The following is a 23,713-nucleotide window of genomic DNA, read 5'->3' as shown; positions in this document are numbered from 1 at the left end:
TGCTAAGTTTAACACAAAAATTTAGAAACCATAAAAACATAACACTATATGCATTTCTTCTGCCTTTGAAAAAACATTGTCCATTTGTGGAAGGCATGCTCCAGCGAGGATAATGACTCAAAATTTTTGGCAAGTGCATGGTTTTGCCAAAACCAGTTGCTCTGTATTTTCATAAGCTAATCTACTTGTAGGAGGACCAACCTGGTCCTTCCATATGGTTTGCAGATTGCATGAGCACTAAAGCATTACACCCTTATGCCAAGTACTAGCCTCAGACAACCTTTCATTCTTGCTCAGAAATGGGACCTGTGCATCAGCCCCCCCAGTAATGGGGGCCTATCCATTAGCATTTCCCTTGTCTCTGAACTAATGTGGAAATTTAACAATTAAGGAGCCCTCACTATAGGGCTGCCCCTTTACAAAGTCTGAAGACAAGCTGGAAAAGAGAAGCAATGAAGTAGCACTGGTGTTTAGTAGAAGACAGAAATGACTCCGCTTTAGCAGCACTGTGGCAGTGAGGAAAACCACAAGTCAGCCATGTGACAACCCATGAACAAAATCTACTATGAAGCCCAGAGAACTGGAAAAAAGTCAACCCTCTGCTGTCCCAGCAGGGCCAGCTCTAGGCACCAGCAAAACAAGCTGGTGCTTGGGGCGGCACATTTTTAGGGCCGGCATGGCCGGCGCCAGAATGCCGCCCCTGCCGCCCCTAAAAATGTGCCCCGGCCGCCCTAGCTTCTGCTCGCACACTGCTGCTCGCCCTCCCTCCCAGGCTCTCAAACCTGGAAGGGAGGGGGAGATCCTGAGTGGCCGCAGCGCTCGAAACAGCTGATTCTTGCGCCGCTGCTCCCCCTCCCTCCCAGGCTTGAGAGCCTGGGGGGAGGAGGCAGGGCTGGGGATTTGGGGAAGGGGCGGAGTTGAGGCGGGGCCGGGGGGTGGGGTAAGAAAAAAACGGGGGTTGGGGGGGCAGCCAAAATTGATTTTGCTTGGGGTGGCAAAAATCCTAGAGCCGGCCCTGTGTCCCACGAACGGATATGAGTTTTGGGAGAAAAGGAGAGATATTGGGGGAGAAGGGTAGAGATTGTCTGACTACCTGCAAGTTAGAAATGTTGTGTGGATCAATTAAGGAGTTTAGCAAACTGAAGGCAAAATGACTTGGAAGACCCCAGAGTAATGGGAGGTTCCCAGGAAGGTGTGGAATCTTTATAACATGTGCATGCAGGGAAATCCCAGAGCCCACTGCAACTAGTAAGATGGAAGTATCGCTAATGTGCAGTGAGACCCTATTTAGGAGTAATTTAATTTAGTGGATCAGGACAGTAAGTTCACTTTTTTACAGCCTTATACACCCTTTGTAAAAGACCTACAAACCCTGCCTACTTACCTACACACACCCTGCACAAGATGGAAGTACAAAGTCAAAAGCACAGGGAATTGCCAACATACAGTAAAGAAATTGGTGCAACATAATTTGAATGAGAGCTAAGTAGAAGTTTACAGTTGAACTGTTGAACTATTATAACCGAAGTCTCAAGCTGAACTATTATTATTGTTCATTATTTGTAATTACGGCAATACCCAGATGCTCCAATCAAGATCAGCACTGCACAGAGTGCTTTACAAGTATAAATCAGATGACTGTCCCAGCTTTAAAGAGTTTACAATATGCATGAAATATGACAGCTGCTTGTAGAACACTATGGATGTAAAAGAGGGGCAAGGTAAGAATGCCAATGATAGGAACATGTCACCACTAGTGCACCCTTCTCATGCCTGGATACAGCATTGAGGGGATTTTGCTCCAGCACTCCTTGGTGGTCACTGCCATAGCCCAGAAATAGCGCATCTCTACCCAAGTCTTCCATGGCCTGGCGCTCTGGCCAGGCATGGGCAACAGGGGCAGAGAGGTAAGGGCCATTGCCACCCCACTTTTTAAAGAGGGGGGCCATACCTCTCACTTTTGAGCACTGAACTCAGCAAGGGAGCAATGGGGGGGCAGAACCCCGTTGACTCCTGACTGGAGCTGAGTGGCATAATGGCAGAGTTCCTTCCCTTCTGGCATGACAGAGGGGTGTCCAGGCCAAACTCAGTGAATGGCACTGGGGCCCTTTGCACCAAGTCACAAGGCTTAAACTAACGCAGATTTGGCCTTGCCACCCTTCCATCCTTACAAATGAGATGCCGGGACAAATCTGAGTGATTGGCATTTCAACCTGCCACATAAGGTCACACCACCACTCAAATTTGGACCATTTTGGTTGCTTACCTGGGTCCTCACTTTTGCAGTCCTCCCAGTTCCCTTGCAAATTCAAAGTTCAATTCCCTTCCTGGGTAACAAAAGATCCAACTGTAATAGCTAAACTAATAGTTCTTCTTCCCCTCTTGAACTACTCTAAAGTCTTCTGTTTTTGCCCCTTACTCCTGGGCCTTAACGATTTCCTCCTACACTGCTTCTTCCCCAGCAGGATTCCCCCACTGCTGCCCTTCCCCAGGGACTCCAGCAGTTTGCCCCAGGGGTCTCCCTGCTCCTTACAGGCCTCATCTCAAGTCCTTCCCTGTATCTCTTCCAACCTGACTTTCCCAGGCCCTTCCCAGAGATATCCCTCCCCTTGCTCCTCTCTCCTGAGTCTCTTATCCCCTAGACTGAGTTCACAGTTCAGTTTCTTGCTCTCTAGTCCCCACCGGTAGGGGTAGTCATTATAATTAGGTCTCCATCACCCTCAGCTGTTTGGTCATAGGCAAGGCTGAACCTGACTTGACTTAAAGGGCCAGCCAGCCTGTGACAGTATCCAAAGCATTAATAATATTCAAGCCTTATATAGCACTTTTGATCCCGAGATCTCAAAACACTTTATAAACAGAAGTAAGTAGCATTAGTCCCATTTTACAGATGGGGAAACTTAGACACAGAAAAAAGTGACTTTTCCAAGATCATCCAAAAAGTGAGTAGCAGAGCTGGTAAGAGAACTCAGGATTCCTGAGTCCCAGTCCAGTGCTCTATCCACTACGTCCCCCAGAAACAGAAATGGAGATGAAAGGATACATTTAAATGCAGATGGAGAAACCAGGAGGTTAAGCATGTGAGAGAGGAGTCTAGAATGAGATTGTAAAGCTGGGTAACTGGAAGGATGGTACCAAGATAGATAGATAGAGTGACAGAGAAGGGAGTGGGGACAGCTGGATGGTGGAGGAGTTTTGTGTACACCATGTTCAGCCTGAATTGGCAGCTGGACATCCAGGTAGAAATGATAGAAAGACCACTGAAAATGAGGGGCTGAATGAAGGAGGAGAGGTCTGAAGTGGAGTACCAGATTTAGGAAATACTGGTAGAGGGATAATACTTACAACCAAGTAATTGAAACCAAAGAGGTAAACTATACAATAAGTCCCACAAAAACATTTATCCCATGATACCAAAATAGCAAAATCACTCCCTCTTAAGTGACTTATTTAAAAAAATACATTTGACCAGCTTAGAATGTACTGAGTAAATTCAAAAAATGTCCATGTTCAGCGGGAAATAAAAAAGGGAAGACAAAAATCAGTACTACACTTTTAAAATCATCTTGCAAAAATACCTGTCCCAAATTAAAACTGCAGAAAACATGCAAAATTTATTTGGAAAAAATACTAACCTAGCAAAAATTAATGATCAAAGTTAGAATATTTTAAATGGCCTTGGAGTAAAATAGACATTAGAGAATGTGTTCCACATAAGTCACTTTTGAAACAGAGGCACAAATGCCTAAAGATACCTGCATATGTTTTGGGCAACGCAAGCACCGCTCCAAGCATGACTGGTAGCTAATTTACTATTTCATGGTATTTATGTCAATAAATTGTCCTGAAATGGTGACAAGTATCAGAGGGGTAGCCGTGTTAGTCTGAATCTGTAAAAAGCAACAGAGGGTCCTGTGGCACCTTTGAGACTAACAGAAGTACTGGGAGCATAAGCTTTCGTGGGTAAGAACCTCACTTCTTCAGATGCAAGTGAGGTTCTTACCCACGAAAGCTTATGCTCCCAGTACTTCTGTTAGTCTCAAAGGTGCCACAGGACCCTCTGTTGCTTTTTACTGAAATGGTGAGTGACTGATAACACAAGGAGGAGAAAGTCAGTACCGTTTATTTATTTCTAGGCTCCTATCCTGTAGACTTTGTATTTACCAAAAGCTGATACAACAGAGTGCACCCACCCTCCCATCTAATTAATGTAAGATTAGCATTTTGGAATTGGATTTTTAATTGTGCAAGTAAAAAGGCTGTCTCACTTTAAATTAACAACAAAAGGGATAGCTCAACATGTAAGCATTCAAACCCTTAAATATAAAACACACATTTTATCAGAACAACAAAGTGGGTGAGGTAATATCTTTTATTGGACCAACTTCTGTTGGTGAGAGAGACAAGCTTTTGAGCTACACAGAGCTCGTCTTCAAGTTCTTCCAAATTAGGCCAAGAGGCCCTTTGAGGTTTGTGTACCTTCAGGCACTGTTTTGGTTGACAAGTGTATTCAGTGCAGACTTTCTTTTTCGCAGGCTTCTGGCAAACTTAAGCTTAAAACCTATAGATCAGAGATGAGCAGAGAGGCCAATGCCTCTGGCCTACATATCTATATTATAAGTTAATTCACTCTATGCTACTTGCACTCTAAATTTCTCCCTATACGGCCACTCTCACTAAAATCCAAAAACAAGTTACAAACTTCAGAGCAGAGCAAAGAAGCTTAAGCAGCTCTCAGGAGTTACCTATTGCCAGGAGCCATGTCCTCCTTTCAGGCTTTTCTGCTTCAGCTTGTGCTGGATAAATTGCTCATGGGAAAAAAACGACTAAAATGCTACCTTCTTCTACAGATAACTATTGTTTAAAGCAGATACCATATCTTCTTTTTTCTTGTTTTCATATTTAGAAGAAGCTATAGGCAATGGGATTGGTCATCTAAAATGATGAAATACTCCAGACCACAGTTTCTGAGCCCATGATTAATTATGTGTAGCGTGCACAAACTTTTGATTAATCTCTTATAGGGAAGAAAAAAGGCAACAATAAATACATTGGGTAAACACTCAAACTGAAACTCGTAAAATGCTTAACAACTAAAATAAGATCATATCAATATAAAACGTGTCGACATTTAAAAGAGCTCGGTCAGGATACCAGGAAGTCAGGGTCAAGCACCTGGTTACGGACAGGAAGCAAGTAGTAGCAGACTCTGGGACAAACCGGGGACAGGAGCTGGAGTCTAAGGTTCACAGAAAGGCAAGGTTTGGAGCAGAAGCAAGCAGATGATTTGCATCATTTCTCAGACAGCTCCCTGTAATGACTTCCTGTTTTTTTACTGGCATGGGCCAATTAGTGTGCTGCAGGGGGCCACCACTCAAACCTCACTGTGCACTACTTCCTGCAATATCTAGCTTCACAGAGTCCCCCAACAGAAATATAGCCTGAGCTCCTGATGATCATGCGGAAGCATTGGCTGCCTCAGATCTCTGTAGTCCCACATTCTAGTCCTGCAAGTGCTTCCACAATGATCACCCCATAGGATTTCATACTGGATTATCATAATGGGACCTTTGGGCTTTAAACATCTATGAATGTCTTACACTAAAACTGCATTTAAAGATCATTTCTCTCAGCTAGAGAAGAACCTGCCTTGTTATAGGACATCAAAGACATAATGAGCATGTTGTCAGTTCTGTGTTAAAGTAATTGACCTGATATAGACATGCTTGGGCAACTACATCATCAGGCCATAATAGCATTATATGAATAAATTTGAGGTGGAAGTCCTGCCTTAAAAGAGGGATCAGCATACATACTGTAAAAAGAAGAACAGGAGTACTTGTGGCACCTTAGAGACTAACAAATTTATTAGTTACATACTGTGCAGCCCAGAAGGTTCACAGAGCCTCTACATGGCAGTGTTGGGGTTACTATGCCTGCCTGAGCCAGAGTTCTTCCATGTTTAACTCTAATCGGCCTCAACAACCAAGGACAGGAATTGGAATGTGTAAACAGCTAGTTAGCAATTACGACCTTGTTCATTTCAGGTACCAAACAATAATGATGAGGTTGGCATGTTTCTAGCTGAGGAAGGGGTAATAAACTAAGGGCAAACAGAACCAAATAACTGTTTAGAGAGAAGTTACTAACAAGCTAGATTTATAGCCCTAGAATGATTTAGTTGCTTAAATGTATAAACATGCCTTTGGTAGAGAGGGGAGGGGGAGTAGGGGGGGGTGGTAGGAAGGGGGAGAGAGGAGGGGCTTAGTTGTAAAATGTATAAAGAAGAGAGAAACTGTTTTTGCTGGTGTGCTCGATTTGAGACTTGCCTGTCTCCTTGCACCACTTTGAGATCTCAAATAAACTTTGATCGTTTCTCCACCCCGGTATGTTTAGTGGCGCGAAGCACTCCGGGCAACAAACCTCACTGTTGCTGTCCTCGGGCCCCTGTGCCGGCAACAGCAGTAGCAGTAGATGAACATTGGGATGGATTACAGTCAGTATCTTATTCTAGCTCTCTTATTCCCCAAACAGCTATCTAAAACTGTTGCAAGGAAGTGAGATACCAAATGGCTTTTTCAGCGTGAAGTAAGTGCAGGTCTGTTTTCTGATTGTTTTAGGGAACTGTGTCCTTTTTACATTCTCAGTGAAGTTCTAACTCTTCCCATCAAAATAATTAATTATAATCATTTGGGAAAAAAGCATTTCAAAATTTTTAATTTAAAGCTTCATTAGAGCTGCAGGAAATGTGATAACCCCAATGATCTGTTACTGCCATATACTATTTAAAGTATCAGTTAAGTGAGTCTATCATTAACAATCTATTTTCAGTGAAAATAGTATCTGAAGACATTACTGGATTACTTCAAGAAAATTTAAACCCATTATTACGGTTTGATACAAGAAAAAAAAAACAATTTCATTCAGTCTAATATTATTTTAAAGAATAAAGCACTGTTTTGTGGAACAAATGAAACACAACATCCATGAAGACTAATAAAGGAGTAGACAACATATTTACCTATTTCTTGCCCTCCTTTATGCACACCTGGCATTGATTAAAAAAATGACTGTAAGCCCAATCACATAATGTATTTATTTTTATTAGAGAGCTACAAGGTGGGTGAGGCAATATATTTTAACGGCCAAGCTTCAAGATTATCAGAGTGTCACAACTAGATAGAATAGATTGTTTAGCATAAGTAGTTAACACATATTTCAAGGGAGCATTCAAAGTAAAGTGGCCCATTAACATCCCTCCAGTCATAGGTAAGAAAGGGGAAAAAAGCTGGGGAAGGGGCCTGTTTAAATGGGGTATAGATTGTTGTTATAAACTATAAATCCAGTGTCTCTATTCAGCCCATGATTTTTAGTATCTTGGAAAGTTATGAATTTAAACTCGTAGGTTCGTCTTTTAAGATGTTGTGCAGGTTTCCTTTGACGATGAGGACTGAAAATTCAGATATAGAGTGATTGCTTTGTAAAAAGTGTTCAACTACAGGTGATATGGTATTTTCCTCTTTTATCATTTTTCTGTGTGAGTTCAGTTGAGAGCATAGTGATTGTCTTGTTTCACCCACATAGTTGTTATTGGGCCATTGAGTGCACCACATGTTGTAATAGGCATGTATAGTACACATGGATCTCGAAAGGTGTGTTGTGGGGAATGTTGATCATTGTTTTTCCCTTTCCCCCCTATGACTGGACTGGAGAGGTGTCATCTTGAATGGTCCTTTGAAATGTGTGTTAACTACTAAGGCTAAACAATCTATTCCACCTTTTATTTAGTGGTGACAGTCTTGAGTACATTTCCAGGACTTGAAGAAGAGCTCCGAGTAGCCTCCAAAGCTGGTTTCTCTCACCAACAGAAGCTGGGGCCGTATCTCTCTAATATGCTGGGACAAACAGGGCTACAACACTACTGTATATATTTATATTATGGTAGTGCCCAGAATTCCCAATCAGTATTGGCTTGCATTGTGATGGATGCTGTACTCATATAAAGATGCAGCCCCTGCCAAAGACAGATTATGTGTTTTATTTTTTTAAGAAGTTATGATGACATTCAGCTTAATCCAAGTAATTAGATATGGAGTTATTTAGGCACTCTTTGTTATGTTGCTTGATTAATCCCTCTGGATCTTTCCATGTACTAATTGAGCTGTCTCCTCTTAGAATACACATCTAAACTGGCAACTCAAGATATTATTACTTTCCTGAAAATTGCTGTTAGAAGAATTATATTTATCACGTTAAAAACTCTTGGGAAAACAGCTCTTCCTGAAGCTAGTGGCAACTGTTTCACTGAATAAATAAATTAAAATTGTATTATTTCTATTAAAAGAATTAAATTATCAAAATTAATATAGAGGAGGGCCATAAAAATACTCTGCGTATTTAGAATCAAATCCTTATTAATGTGTGAGAATTTATGCCTACTACATATAGCAAGAAAATAGGAAGTGTCTATCATTCTATGAGCCTCATCATTTTGACTTTGATTTTGAAACTAATAAAATAAATATTAATTTGCACTTAAAATGAGTTACGGTAACCATTAAAGTTATTTCTGATGTTGGCAACTAAAACATTTCAGTGAATGTACCTGTAGCAGTGAGTCTCAGAGCCCAGGTCTACATGCGTGGGCTTGAGTGGCTCTCGCTACAACGCTAAAAATAGCTGTGTAGATGATCCTGCTTGGACTGGAGCTCAGGCTCTGAGACCCGGGGGAGGTGAGTGAGAACAAGACTGCAGTGAGTGAGAAAGGCTCTTGCAGGGAAGACCTTAAGACCAGAGGAGGTTCCCCAGCTAGGAAGGTCTGGGAGTAGTTTGCTAAAGCAGAAAAGCACTGAGAGATCGGGGAGTTTAGGGCTGTACCCAGTTTAAGATGGAGAGAAGATTTTTGTGTTTAAATTTGAACTTCAAGTTAATAAAACAGAGCCTAATGAGGACTGTTGCTACTGGACTTGTAAAAGCCTTTTTTTAAAGTTTATTGAGGAACGAAGAGGGAAACTGAGGTGAGGGGCTGCTTGCACGGCTACCCTGAGGCCACAGGGGGAACCCGAGAGAAGGCCACTTGTTGACACTGGAGAAGTTGACAGGATTTGCAAGACCCCCCTATGGTCAACGAGGAAAGGGAATGCATAATTAGTACATAGAAACATCTAAGGGTGGCAGGACAGGCCTGCTGGGTGCGAAAAGGACATCAATACCATGCTCTTGAGAAGGGACATTAATGGGCGGCTCTTCTTGATGGAGAGATATCAGAAGGAACAAGCGGCTTTTAAAGAAGCCAGGCAGCTGCCCTGAAGGAAAGGACGAGTTAGCCATGGATAAGAAGGGCTTTGAGTGGCAAATTGATATGCTGGTGGTGGGGGACAAAACAGGCTTCATCTTTAGGTGGCAGAGATGTAGGCGCCTTTGGAGAGAGGGCAGTTTCTGTCTGAAAGCAGTCAGATGAAAGGAGAGAGGCAGAGACTGCAGAGTGAGACCAACAGAGGCCAATGAAATAAATAAATCATTCCCTTGGGTAGAACTTGCCGTAGGGTGGGCAAAGTTCAAAGGGTTGTTTGTGTCACAGAGTGGCTCAGATCTTAATGGCTGGAAGGCCTGGGGCTAGCCAACCCTAATTACTAGAGGCACACCTGGGTTGGATCAGGTGATACCATTATATGAGCAATAGGAAGCTGCAACTGTGGGGAGGAGAGGGGATCTATGGAGAGTCTGCAGTGAGTGAGAGGCTCCTCCAGGGAAGATCCTAAGAGCAAGATCCTAAGGCCCAGCTAGGAAGGGCTGGGAGAAGACTGCTAACGTAGAAAAACCCTGAGGCTAGGTCTACACTACCCGCCTGAATCGGTGGGTAGAAATCGACCTCTCGGGGATCGATTTATCGCGTCCCATCGGGACGTGACAATCGATCCCTGAATCGGCGCTCTTACTCCACCAGCGGAGGTGGGAGTAAGCGCCGTCGACAGAAAGCCGCAGAAGTCGATTTTGCCCCCGTCCTCACAGCAGGGTAAGTTGGCTGCGATACGTCGAATTCAGCTACGCTATTCATGTAGCTGAATTTGCGTATCTTAAATCGACTCCCCCCTGTAGTGTAGATGTACCCTGAGACGCCAGGGCAGTTTGGGGCTGTGTCCAGCTTAAGGCTGGAGGGAAGATTTTTGTGTTTAAATCTGGAAGTTAAGTTAACAAACCAGAGCCTAAGGAGGGCTGCTGCTACTGAACTTGTAAAAAGCCTTTTTTGAGTTAACTGAGGAACCAAAAGGGGAAAATGAGGCACCGTGCCGCTTAGAGGTCTGCCATGAAGCCAGGAGAGGGTGCCCAAGAGGAGGCCACTCATTGACAGTGTCATTGCATCTAGGAGTAAAGCAAATACTTAATACCAATAATTTAATTTAATTTAATTTAATCTCAATCAGTGTTTCACACAGAGGGTGAAATTAATCCCAGAACAGAATCCTGAACAAGCTCCTATCTTCCACTTAAAGCTTTGATACAGCATTTAAATAGTGCATAAAACCTTGCATGGACTCTCTCTGTGAGAATTTCACCCAAAGAGAACACACAGGGTTTTTTTTTGCAGAAGCTGCAGTATGAAGCAGTGTACTGCTCCTCATCATTAAATATCTCCTTTTCATTTCACAAATTGATGTGATGCTGTGCTGGGAGCTACATATGTACTAAACCTACTGATGGGATTTACAGATGTATTTAAATAGGAAGATTAAATGATAGACGAAGTAATATTCACTCTGCAAACAGGACTATGGTCTAGTACAGTGGTTCTCAAATTTTTTTTTTTCGTGGACCACTTGAAAATTGCTGAGGGTCTTTGTGGACCACTTACTGATCTTTCCAAATGTTGTTTGTACCATTAGCTAACTATTGTAAAGCGCTTTGGATAAATGTGCTATATAAAAAAAACCTTAATAATAAGCATTTTTTTGTTCTACGAATAAAAGCACACAACTCATATTTTAATAACAGTAGTCTTACCTTTCTAATGCGATGGATGTGCTCCCAGTCTCTAAGTTGGGGCTGGAAAGGAGTGGGGTCTCTCCCTCTCTCCCCTGCCGTGGCAGCCCCTGAGCTGGGCTGGGAAGGGGTGGGGTATCTCCCTCTCTCCCCCACTGCAGCAGCCCCCGAGTAGGGCTGGGTAGGAGAGGGGATCTCTCCCCCGCCACGGCAGCCCCCAAGCTGGGGCTAAGAAGGAGGGGGGGGTGGGTCTCTCTCCGGCAGCCGCAGCCCTGGAGCTGGGGAAAGTTGCCTTTTTCTCTGGCTGCTGCAGACCTGCACATCCTAAATTCCTTGACTTTAGCAAAGCTTTTGATACGGTCTCCCACAGTATTCTTGCCAGCAAGTTAAAGAAGTATGGGCTGGATGAATGGACTGTAAGGTGGATAGAAAGTTGGCTAGATCGTCGGGCTCAACGGGTAGTGATCAATGGCTCCATGTCTAGTTGGCAGCCGGTTTCAAGCGGAGTACCCCAAGGGTTGGTCCTGGGGCTGGTTTTGTTCAATACCTTCATTAATGATCTGGAGGATGGCATGGACTGCACCCTCAGCAAGTTTGCAGATGACACTAAACTGGGAGGAATGGTAGAGACGCTGGAGGTTAGGGATAGGATACAGAGGAACCTAGACAAATTAGAGGATTGGGCCAAAAGAAATCTGATGAGGTTCAACAAGGACAAGTGCAGAGTCCTGCACTTAGGATGGAAGAATCCCATGCACTGCTACAGACTAGGGACCGAGTGGCTAGTCGGCAGTTCTACAGAAAAGGACCTAGAGCTTACAGTGGACGAGAAGCTGGATATGAGTCAACAGTGTGCCCTTGTTGCCAAGAAGGCTAACGACATTTTGGGCTGTATAAGTAGGGGAATTGCCAGCAGATGGAGGGATGTGATCATTCCCCTCTATTTGGCATTGGTGAGGCCTCATCTGGAGTACTGTGTCCAGTTTTGGGCCCCACACTACAAGAAAGATGTGGAAAAACTGGAAAGAGTCCAGCGGAGGGCAACAAAAATAATTAGGGGGCTGGAGCACATGACTTATGAGGAAAGGCTGAGGGAACTGGGATTGTTTAGTCTCCAGAAGAGAAGAATGAGGAGAGATTTGATAGCTGCTTTCAACTACCTGAAAGGGGGTTCCAAAGAGGATGGATCTAGACTGTTCTCAGTGGTAGCAGATGACAGAACAAGGAGTAATGGTCTCAAATTGCAGTGGGGGAGGTTTAGGTTGGATATTAGGAAAAACTTGTTCACTGGGAGGGTGGTGAAGCACTGGAATGGGTTACCTAGGGAGGTAGTGGAATCTCCTTCCTTAGAGGTTTTTAAGGTCAAGCTTGACGAAGCCCAGGCTGGGATGATTTAGTTGGGGATTGGTCCTGCTTTGAGCAGAGGGTTGGACTAGATGACCTCCTGAGGTCCCTTCCAACCCTGATATTCTATGATTCTATGAAATTCCTCCCATCCCATCTTCTCACCCCACTGCCCCCTCCCACCTACCTCCTATTCCCCCCAAGGCCACCACCTCACCTTACATGTGCATCTTCTCCAGGGTCCAAGCACCTAATTAGTGGAACCACGCCTGCGTGACTCCACTAATTAGATGGGTGGCCCTTCATTCTCTTGTGTGCGGCAAGGTGTGCACCTTAGAGGGAACTATCCGTGGACCACTGAATGGAGCTTGTGAACCACAGTTTGAGAACCTCTGGTTTAGTAGATAGACAGTGATTGCTCAGATGTATCTGTCTAAAATATATATTTTCCTCTACTAGTAGAAGTACTGCTACATGATAAAAAAAGGCTCTTTTCTATTCATTTCACTTATATGAAGAACTATAAAACTAATACAATCTATTTGTGCTGAAATGTTAATCCTGTACTTATGAAAATAGCCTGTATATTAATCTTAAGGTCATGACACAGGATGTTTTTCAAATAGATATCCTCTAAGAATTATTTTTGAAAAGTTCTATGGCCTGTATTATATGTGAGATTAGATCACAGTGGTACCTCCTGGCCTCAGAATCTGCAAGTCTATCAGTTGACCTGCTGCACTGAAATAATAGCTGAGCATTTGCATTTATTCTGGCATTCTCTCAGTATGCTGGATCTCTATGTGTGTGTATATATATATCATTCTGTCAGGAAAAATATAACAAAATGGTGCAAAATGATGTCTGGAACAGTTTTGGCAGCTCTGTATAAATATAATCACAGCATTTTAAACAATGCATCTGATCTTCTTATTGTCATCCACCATAATATCAACCGTCATTTACACAGCATGGATGGAATAATCTCAGTTAATAGACAGCATATGAAGATTATTTTTATGCAGATTACCAACTCCTCTTATCATTACAACCATATCCAGATAGCAGACTGAGAGAGAAGGGGGGCAGAGTTCCCACCCTGTTCTGAACAGAATCTACACAAATACTCATCAATGCAGTCCAAATGTATCCCTTTTTCTGGGGTTTAGCTTTATAAGTAATAACAACATAAACTTTAGTCTTCTGCCCAAGCTTCATTGTTCCTAGGGTTTCTTTATTCTAGATCCCAGTTACCTCTTTTCAGATGACTGCATTCTGGATATAAGGGAGGATAGACTACCAAGCACAAGAAAAGAGTCAGCAACTCCCAGCAGGGGTCTAATATCCGAAAACACAATGGGTCAACAGAAGAACTCAGCAACCCTGTTACAGAGCTAAAGAATCCACACTTATGTAGGGGCTGTGATTGCTGGCTATGCATAACTGCCACTATTCTAGCCAAAGGGCTGTAATAACAGCCACAGAGAAGATGTGTTGCAGCAGCGTACTGTGTCCATTGTTTAAGGGTAGCACGGATTCCATTACTTTCCCTAATTTTTTAATTTCCCTACCCAAAGCCTGATGACAGGCTTTATCTGGGGAGCTGTGAGAGAGGAAAGGGGTAAATTTCAACCTAAATTAATTATTTAATATTATATGGCTACAGCTAATAAACATACAGTCTTGACCATAGTCACTATTAATAGTGGTTAACCTATAGCTATTCATCCACATTACTAGCACCGACAAGATTCAGACAAAGTTTTCCAACAAGACGGGAAAAAAATAAAACAAAACATTTCTTGTAGAGCTCATTTTGTTCTTTACAGAATACAACCTATGTAAAGATTGCTGGGGCTACTGTAGGAAACTTCATCCAAACAGGTTCACAGGAGATAGATCTACCAACACTATTTGTATGAGATCAAGATTTTCAAAAATAGTTCTATAAAGTTAGGTTCCTAAACCAATATTTAGACACCTAAATAAGTGTCCTGATTTTCAGAAGTTCTGAGTACCTAGTGGGAGCTATTGAGTGATCCTCACTTTTGAAATCTCAGGCCACCTATTCGTAGGCCCGGCTTGGCATGAGTAATTAAACATAGGGGAGACCTCATTTCTTGGAAGACAGGATTAGGGAGGTAACAAAATCAGAAGGCTGAAAATGAAATGTTTCTGCTAAAATAAATGGGTTAGTAAGCTAAAAGACAGAATGTCTGAGCTAGCTAAGGTAAGAGGGGGAACGCCTAGGAAACCTAAGAACAAGATAACAACGGGCAAGAGTATTTGGGAACATAAAGATGAGATAAAGTGTAAATGCGAATATGGACAGCACATGGACAGAGAATTTTGTACAGAGACCAGTTCCTGCAAAGTCACCAAACCAATCCCAAAATATGTGATACAATGAATGGTGAATGTAATGTCATCTGTAAATATATATAAAGGGAGTTTCTGTGTAACTTTAGATGAGCAGTAAGCCCTGTACCCAGACACTATACAACTGAGCCTGATCGACTCAAGTGTAGTTTGATTGTATGCTAATAAAGAAACCTCAGTGATGAATTCAGAATTGAGCTGAGTTCTCGGGAACCGAGTGGATAAAGTCTTGGAGGCTAATGAGTGGATAAGGTCTCAGAAGCTGCCCCACTGTACTCCTGTGTAGGGGAATCCTCCAGTGGCATGAAGCTGGATAGCTGGCTCTACTTCACACCCCACTGCGGCGCTACACAGCCACTCATTGCAGCCATCCTCCTGGCAGAGAAGCATGGTCAAGGAAAAGGGGCATTGCTGGAGTTCTCTTCCCAGAGCAACTCCTTAGTGGTTGTTGCATCCAAGACAATTTAGAGAACCTTGGGATTGTTCTAAGTTGCTGTTTGTAATCAGACTGGAAGCCAGCTGGCTGAAGATCACAGAGTCCTTTGTGGCTCCTCCCTGAGTGAGACCAGCTACCAAGCAGCCAGTCTCAATGGATCATCTGACCAAACGTTTTAAAGCGTCTGAGCCTGAATTTCCTCACTTCCATTGGGGGTAAAGGTGAAGTAACTTCAGTGAAGTCAGTGGAGATAACTGACAATAGTCAGGCCCAATATATTTTAACCTCTACTTCCAGAATATCCTACCAAATCAACCTAGTCATCTATATTTTGTTCCAAAAGTTATTTTTTTTTTTTTCATATTTCTTATTCAATTAGAATTTTTTTAAATACCATACGAAGAATAATATACTAAAAGGAAATAAAAAGTAAGCCACTGCATTTTTAGTAATGACGAAGGAAACACCTGCACACATGTATGTTTTTATAGTATGTGGAGCAACTTTGTACATCTTTTCTCTCAAACAAGCTATATTTGATATATGATTATTAATATTATGAGACACAGACATATTGCATCTTACCTTAAACAAGATGTAATATATTTTTGGCTTATAATTAGCACATTGCATCTTATTTCATGCTATGCCTTTGGGGTTTAGGTTGGCAAAGCTTCCCTTCTTTGAGAGTCTTCTTGCAAAATCCTCTAAGGGACTGAATAATGAGCCCTAATGATTTCAAGCCTTCTGCCCAGTTATAGTTTAATATCACAGAATTTTATCCTGTGAGCTTTCTTGCAATACTGCTCAAAAATTAAATAGGCAATTCCAGCCAAATTCAGAGGATTTAAGACTTTTTTTGAGTGGCAGGGCAAGAAAATGGGAAATGCAGTTTAACATCTGCTATTTTACACTTGTCTGCCTGGACTCAGGAAAAAAAAAGGGAATAAATATTACATTTAACCTTGGTGCAGTATACTGACCAACACAAGGATTTAATGATTAATGTATCAAAGTCCTTGTAAACATAAGCATAGTTTACTTAAAAATGTAAAAAAGATTAACACGGTTAATTTTTTAAAAAAGAATGCAAAACAAAAAATACTGTATTGCTATACAAAATGCTGGTTGGAACCTGTCTAGAATACTCAGTGTGGCATTACACCCCATATTTTTCATAGTAATATTATAGTTAACCCATAATCACATCATAATGTATTTTATGCAAGATAAGTCATGTAAGATATCATTGAAAAGGTTTGATTTACTGACTATGATTATCATATTTGTATGCATGTATCATTTTGGTATCTGAAATTAGAAATTTTGTCTATGCATCTATTACAAATGTGTTTACACCTGAGGAATGCCCACTAGGCAAAATGCAATCAGTCTAGATTGCTGGTTGGGAAGGGCCATTAGGGAGAACAATAGGTCTTAGAAGAAGCTAATCTCCCTCCAGGGAGCCTTCCTGGGGTTGCTACAAACAGCCTCTGACTCATGGTTGCTATGACACTATGGGGTCATGTGACCAAGTCACCTGGTACTGGGCTCCATCTTGGAATACCAGTGTTTGTCCACTGAAAGGGGTGGGAACCAAACTTGGAGACAAACGGTTCCCACCATATGCAAAAACTATTTAACACAGGGGAGTGACTTCATCATGGTTCTTCACTGACTCCCCGCCCAAGAAAACTGCTGGAAACACCTGAGGAAAAAGGACTGGACTGCGTGAGAAGTTTTGGACCCAGGGTAGAGGGATTTCTAGCCGGCAAAAGGAATACCTGGAGTATTTAAGCTACAAGCAAGTTCAGCTTGCCCTCAAGAATCTCTGCAAACTGCCTAAATCAACAATTAGGATGAGAATTTGCTACTCATATCCAATCTCATTAGTATACTAATCTTAGAATGCATTTTGTTTATTTGCAAGGTAATCTGCTTTGATCTGTTTGCTATCCCTTATAATCACTTAAAATCTATCTTTTGTAGTTAATACACTTGTTTTTATTTTGTCTAAAACCAATGTGTGGAAATCATAACTTGGAGCAGAAAGCTGTTGCATATCTTCCTCCACATTGAGGGAGGGGGTGAATTTCATGAGCTTACGCTGTGCAGTTTCCTGTGAAGTGCAAGACTGTATCATTTTGGGCTTACCCTCTAGAGGGGGTGTGCGCCTAAGAAGCTGGTAAGTGCGCTAGCTGTATAGCCTTCCCATGTAGGGACTGGTCAGAAAGTCTGTCTGAATGTTACTACAGCTGTGTGTGTGTGTGTCCCTACCTGTGTGCTGGTGAAAGTGAGAGACTGGGAGCATGTCTGTAGCTTGTCACAGCATTAGAGGGTGACTGGTGGGCCAGGGGGGCTCAGTGTTACCCTAGTTTCAGGTGGCACCCTGGGGGGAACCCATCACACTCAGTATTGTTGATCATGTTATAAAGAGGATATTTCCATACCGGGATTGTGGATATAGTAATCAGAATGATTCTCAATTTTTAATTTTTTTTTTTTTGTCATGGACTCTTTTTGATGCTTGGCCCTGTAGCCAATGATTTTAGTTTGATTAATCATAGCAGCACACAATAAATGAATAATAATCTGTTATATCATCTATATTCATTGTCTGTTAATTAGAGTTAATTTGGAGGATTATAGGTGTATAAGATTGATCAGTATTTAAAGGAAACATGTATTAGATATAAGTAAGACAAGCTGAAATACAAGAATCTATAGGCTGAAGCCTGCAAGATTTTAGCTTAACTATTTTAGGCCTTGTAGACAAGAAATGCTGACATAAGAAAATAACCAAGAAATAACCCAATACTCTAAGATTATGGGAAAAGAGGTACCAAGTGGTAATATTGCAGAAGTCTAGCAGGAAGATTAAATTTTAAATTATAAAATGCTGTAAAAGCAAATATTGTCTCCAACATGTGTCTTAACCACAGGATACAGGTGGTACATCAATGTTAATGAGAACCTGCACAGCCTATAGAATTTAGGATCCCTTGTGTTTCTAGGGGACACAGACCAATAAGAAAGAGAGGGTTGACACTTTCATGTACATGCACAGAATGTAGGTATAGACAGAATCATATTACAGTACAGACACACTTACGCGCGGATGTCGGGAGTCAAGCCGTCATTACCACGTGTTAACGGACTGCGGGTTAAGAGGGCCATGCTGAAATATCTTAAGATATCTACACACACACACACACACACACACACGTATAATTATCTAGGATTATATACATATTCACAGCGTCTCAAATACTGCAGGCCTATCTGCTAACGGCGCTTTGCAAGAATATAAATTCAAATGTGTAACCTAATTAAAACATTGTTATTACTACATAGGGGTGAAAGTAACTCAGGACAATTACCGGTATGGGGCGGGGGTGGCTCTGGCCCCAGGAAGGGACGGGGCCTTGAGCGGAAGGGGCAGGGCTAGGGGTCAGCATCCCCCAGCCAGCCCTTCCAGGCCGCCTGGTCCATGCTGCCCAGGATTCCCATGGCAATTTAAAGGGCCCAGGGCTCCAAATGCTGCTGCTGCTGCAGTAGCGGTGTCCGGAGCCCCAGGCCCTTTTAAATCGCCGGCCCCGGGGCAGCTGCTCCCTTTGTCCCCTCTCTGTCAGCAGCTGAAGGGAGGCAAAAGGGGTAGGGACCTTAAAATTGCTGCGCCTGCCTCCCCCCCGCACCCTTTGGCAGCCCAGCTGCCCTTTTTGTCTCCCCCGTCGGCAGCCCTGCTGGTAGGATCCCTACTGGCAGGGCTGCCAATGGGGGAAGGGGCAGCAACATTAAAGCACTGCCACGGCAGCGCTTTAAGGATGGTCCTTTGCTGTGGCAGCGCTTTGAGGATCCACAGCAGCGCTTTAACATCGCTACCCCTCCCCCGCATCAGCGTTAAAGACGTACAACATGTTTCCGCTCCGCATTTCCTGTTGATTTCTATGTCAGTGAGTCTGTAGCACTACATAGCAAGTTCCTGTACCGCGTGTTAATGAGTCTCATGTGTTAAATAAGTAGCACTGGGAGGCATGGCACTACTGCGCGTCAAGCGGATACACGCGTAAACCGGTCTGTACTGTATTAAAAAAGGGTGCCCAGAGCGGGAAAATAGAGTTTCCTATGGGAAACTCTCAGCAGGAACCATCCCCATATTAAGTATCGGGGGTAGCCATGTTAGCCTGTATCCAAGGAGTCCAGTGACACCTTAAAGACTAACATTTATTAGGGCATAAGCTTTAATGGGTAAAAAACCTTACTTCTTCAGATGCAGAAGTTTTTTACCCACGAAAGCTTATGTTCAAATAAATCTGTTAGTCTTTAAGATGCATCCCCATATTGATGACCAATCCATGAAAGGGCCATCAGACTCTAATACCATCTAGGAGGATGTGAATATGTCTATAGTTATAACTAGTACATGGATATATTTAGGAATTCTATATGCTGTGACATTTATAACTTTGTTGGCAACCTTAATAAAACTGCTAAAAGATAGTGGACCTTGTTCTTGTTGCTGTATGTGTTACTTGCCTATGATTCCTATGGGCTCTGGATCCAGAACAAAGAGAGACAACTCTGTTGAACTTGAAACTGTAGCCGCCAGAGCCGAACCCACTGTAGTATAATTAACATTAAATAAAATAAAAGGCTACAGCCCCGATTTGAAGGTCAGTCTAGCAGAGTTTGTAGCTTTCCTGTACTCATTCATTTTGGGGTTTGCATGCATTGGCACTGACTTCCTCTGGGCCCGGGGGGTGCTCAATCCACCGCTCCGCCCTGGAGCGCCCATGGAGTCGGCTTATATTTGCATCCATCAGTGGGCTTTCAACCATTGCTTCTCTTGGATGTCTTGCATTGCAGTGATTTCTGTCTGAGAAAGATACAGACACCAAGTTGCTTTGTGAATCAATTACCAGACGGTACTAACAGAATGAATAATTGCTGCTTCTTTCTCCAAGCCCAGGCATTCATTACACAAAGACACCTCCTATATAGTCTCACATCACAGAGTGGGATTCTTGTTCTTGTCTTTAAACTCAGAATATCTCTGTGATGGACGACGTCTAGAAAGCAGTAATGTCAAACCTGACATCTGGGTGATAGATGGCAGCAAACTAGATATAATCTTGAATAGCGAAATGGAAAGAAAGACACAAGACAATTTTGAATTGTCTCATAAAACAGAGCTGCATGTCCCTCTCTGCATTATATTGGTGAGACCAAACCTGGAACACTGCCTTCAGTCCTGGGCATTTCAGTACCAGAAAACAGAGAAAATGGAAGAAGTGTAAAGAAAAGCAACAAATGTGATTCGGAGTCTAGGGATTGGTTTGTAATGAATAAATAAACAAACAAACAGACAAATTCAGGTTACTATAAAAGGGCTACTATGTATAGCTTAGCTACATGACAATTAATGGGACATGATAATAGTGTAAAAGCATTTGAAAGCATAAACAGACTGGGCATATAACTAGAAATAACAGGATGAAATTAAAAAAAAGAGAACATTTAGGCTAAATGGCTGAAAAGCTTTTCTTATAATGAGAGCCAACCAATTGTGGAATAATCTCCTAATAGAAGTAATGGAAGCATCATCTCTTGGGACTTAAGACAAACTGGACAAAGCATTAGAAAACTTATTGTAGAGAATAAATCTGCATTGGCAAAGAGATGGATCTGATGACCAAATACATTGAAATTCTATGAATCTATTATTCATGTGATGTGGCACTTTGCTGCATTGGCACCAAAAATTTTGTTCTGAGCAAAGTTTAAGGAGAATGGTCTTAGAAAATTGATGGCATCTGGGTGGCATACAAAAAGTATTCAAAATTATTAAAGCATATGCCAAAGCTGAACCACACAATGCGTTCATGCTAGTGAGTGGTTCAAAGAGAAAAATACATAAATGAGTTCCACAGGAAAACTAATACTTTCAATTTTTATGACGATCCAGTTATTATAGTATCCTCTTAAAATAGTGACAGAATTCATATTTCTCTGCTCATTCCCAGAGAATGGATAAAGGAGCATTTCCCATGCAAGCATGATGGAAGAAGTTGTTGGTTTTTAAGAATGAATTTGCTCTCCTGGGTATTTCCGCAGCAGTTTTATTCCCTGTAAATCTTGCTTGTATAAAGAAAGGAAAATGTAGTTCTGCTTGGGTGTTTTTGGATTCCCAGAGGTCAAACCAGGAAGTTCTTTCAGAGAATGGTTCCACATTAGAACTTTAAAAATCCTTGTTACTAAGTTTTTACATTGCTGTATCCTTGCATTTATTTTTGCAGTTTTTGAGGGTCAACATTACATCTGATGTGCAGTGTAAATTGGGTGAGGCAACAGTGAATATGGATGGATTATTTAGGTATACGGAACAGGACAGATCCTTTAATGGTTCATTGCCAGAGCTTAAAAAAAAATGCAGGATTCTTGTAGATTAGGTTTTGGGAGTTTTAGCTGGACTTCACTGAGGCCTGGGTCTACACACACAGAAGTTTCATCAGTTTAACCCAGGTGTGATTTTATACCTGTACATCCTTGTGTGTAGATACTCTTAAGTAGGTTTAAACTTGGCTTATATTAGTTTAGCTTGCACCTATAAATTACAGGAGCAAGCTAACCTGTGTAAACTGCATTTAACCTGTTGGAAGAGTGTCCACACACAAAGTTGCATGAGTTTAATGGCACACCTTTAGTTAGAACCAGTGCAACATCTGTATGTAGACCCGACCTGAAACACTCTTTCAGCTTGTGATAAATGAAGTGTGGGGGGGAGCTCCCTTTTATGGACACTCAGCCAGCCAGTTAGCTATAAAGTCCCTCTTGGTGGCTGTTCTCTGCTTGCTTTACCCGTAAAGGATTAAGAAGTCTCCCTGGCTAGGTAAAGGAAAGGAGTGGGCACTGACCAAAAGAGCCAATGGGATGGGTAGAACTTTTTAAAATCAGAAAAAACTTCCCCTTTGTCTGTTGTTGTTCTCCAGGAAAGAGGGGAACAGGACAGCAGTTATGCTATCAGAAGCTTTAAGCCAGGTATGAAAAATCATCAGATTATACCTAGAACTACTTATTGGAAACCCCCAGATGTGTAAGTAGATGAGGAATATCTAGAAAGACATGATTAGGTTTATTTATTTTATTTTGTAAGGCTTGTGGACTCCTCTGTGCTAACCCCACATGCTTTTGTTTTACTTGTAACCTTTAAGCTGGATTTCAAGAAGCTATCTTGATGCTTAATCCTTGTATTGTTTTAATAAAATTTACCTTTTTTAAGAACAGGATTGAATTTTTGTGTCCCTAAGAGGTTTGTGCATATGTTGTTTAATTAGCTGGTGGCAACAGCCAGTTTTCTTTGTTTTCCTTCTCAGCTATTCCCTGGAGGGGGAGTGAAAAGGCTTGAGGGTACCCCATAGAAAGGAATTCCCAAGTGTGCCTTCCTGGGCTTCAAAAAGGGGGTGTTTGCACTTGAGTGGTGGCAGCATCTAACCATCCAAGGTCAGAAAGAAGCTGTAACCTTGGGAGTTTAATACAAGCCTGGAGTGGCCAATATTAATTTTTAAGATCCTTGCAGGCCCCTACCTTCTGCATTTCAGCCTTACCATTTTTTACAATAAAATGTGCTTGCTAATTGAATACACTGTTAACTGAGAAGTACTATTCCAAAAGGAATAATTTGTTTTCCTTTCACAAACAATGGCAATAGCAAACCATGCATGATATTCAGAGGACATTATATTATTTACATGATCTATACAGTGAAGTCATATAGTTAATTTGTTCAGCTCCAAGAAATAAACATGTCAAAACAGTTACATTGTTTATTTCCTTACAAATGAAACGTAGATGTGATTGGAGATGTTATGCTTTTGGTTTATGAGCTATATTTTCATAATCAAAACATCAAAATAAATCTGTATAATTATTGAAATATGTATTATTTGAGCTACTTGAAAGCAGACCAGCTGAAAACATTATTTAAGCATGACAAACAAATTTAGAATATCTTTTAAACATCAATTGTATTGTTTCATATTTAGGATTATTTAACTTCAGAAATTATCCCCATACAGTGAGCACTATAGAAAGGAATTTACAGTTATGTTAGAAATCTCTATGAAGTAAACATGCAAACCCTAAGTGCTGAGAAGATGCATAACTGAATATTCCCACTAAACATCTTTGATTAACCAATACTCAGGTGTTCAGGAAGTACATAGTTGCAAAACTGGTTATTCAAATTTGTGTTACTTGGCACTCAAATCTTCAGGCATCATTTCATAATCTTTGCATCTTGAAATTAATTCAGTTTTCAGATATCTATCCTAGGTTACATTTACATAGTATCTTTGTGCCAAAGGATCATAAAATTCTTTAAAAACAACATATTTGGCACAGTGGCTAAGGTATCAGACTACAGCTCAGGAGACATCAGTTCTATTCCTAGCTCTGCCCAAGATGTGCTGTATGAGCTTGGGCAAGTCCCCTCAGCTCCTTGGTTTAACCATTTGTAAAATGGGGATTTCATGTTTATTTTCTTTATAAAGCATTTTGAGATCCTTAGATGAAAAG

The 23,713-nt window shown here is 41.7% G+C and overlaps 1 protein-coding gene across 6 annotated transcripts in view; it reads right to left on the bottom strand.

The window, feature by feature from the left end:
- Window positions 1-23,713, bottom strand: part of RNF180 (ring finger protein 180) — a 144,445-nt gene that overhangs the window by 29,395 nt on the left and 91,337 nt on the right. Inside the window, exon 5 of one of the 6 annotated variants that reach the window (XM_034774136.1) lies at window positions 19,926-20,015. The exons of the other annotated variants lie outside the window; for them this stretch is intronic. Within the exon in view, the coding sequence (XP_034630027.1) occupies window positions 19,959-20,015 (57 nt within the window). The 3' untranslated portion in view covers window positions 19,926-19,958. Of the gene's footprint in view, window positions 1-19,925; window positions 20,016-23,713 lie in introns of those variants that run through there. 6 annotated transcript variants of the gene reach the window in all.

The sequence above is a fragment of the Trachemys scripta genome, chromosome 6 (genome assembly GCF_013100865.1).
Source record: "Trachemys scripta elegans isolate TJP31775 chromosome 6, CAS_Tse_1.0, whole genome shotgun sequence".
In the NCBI taxonomy this organism is placed as follows: Eukaryota; Metazoa; Chordata; order Testudines; family Emydidae; genus Trachemys; species Trachemys scripta.
This window is presented reverse-complemented; position numbering and strand designations above follow the sequence as displayed.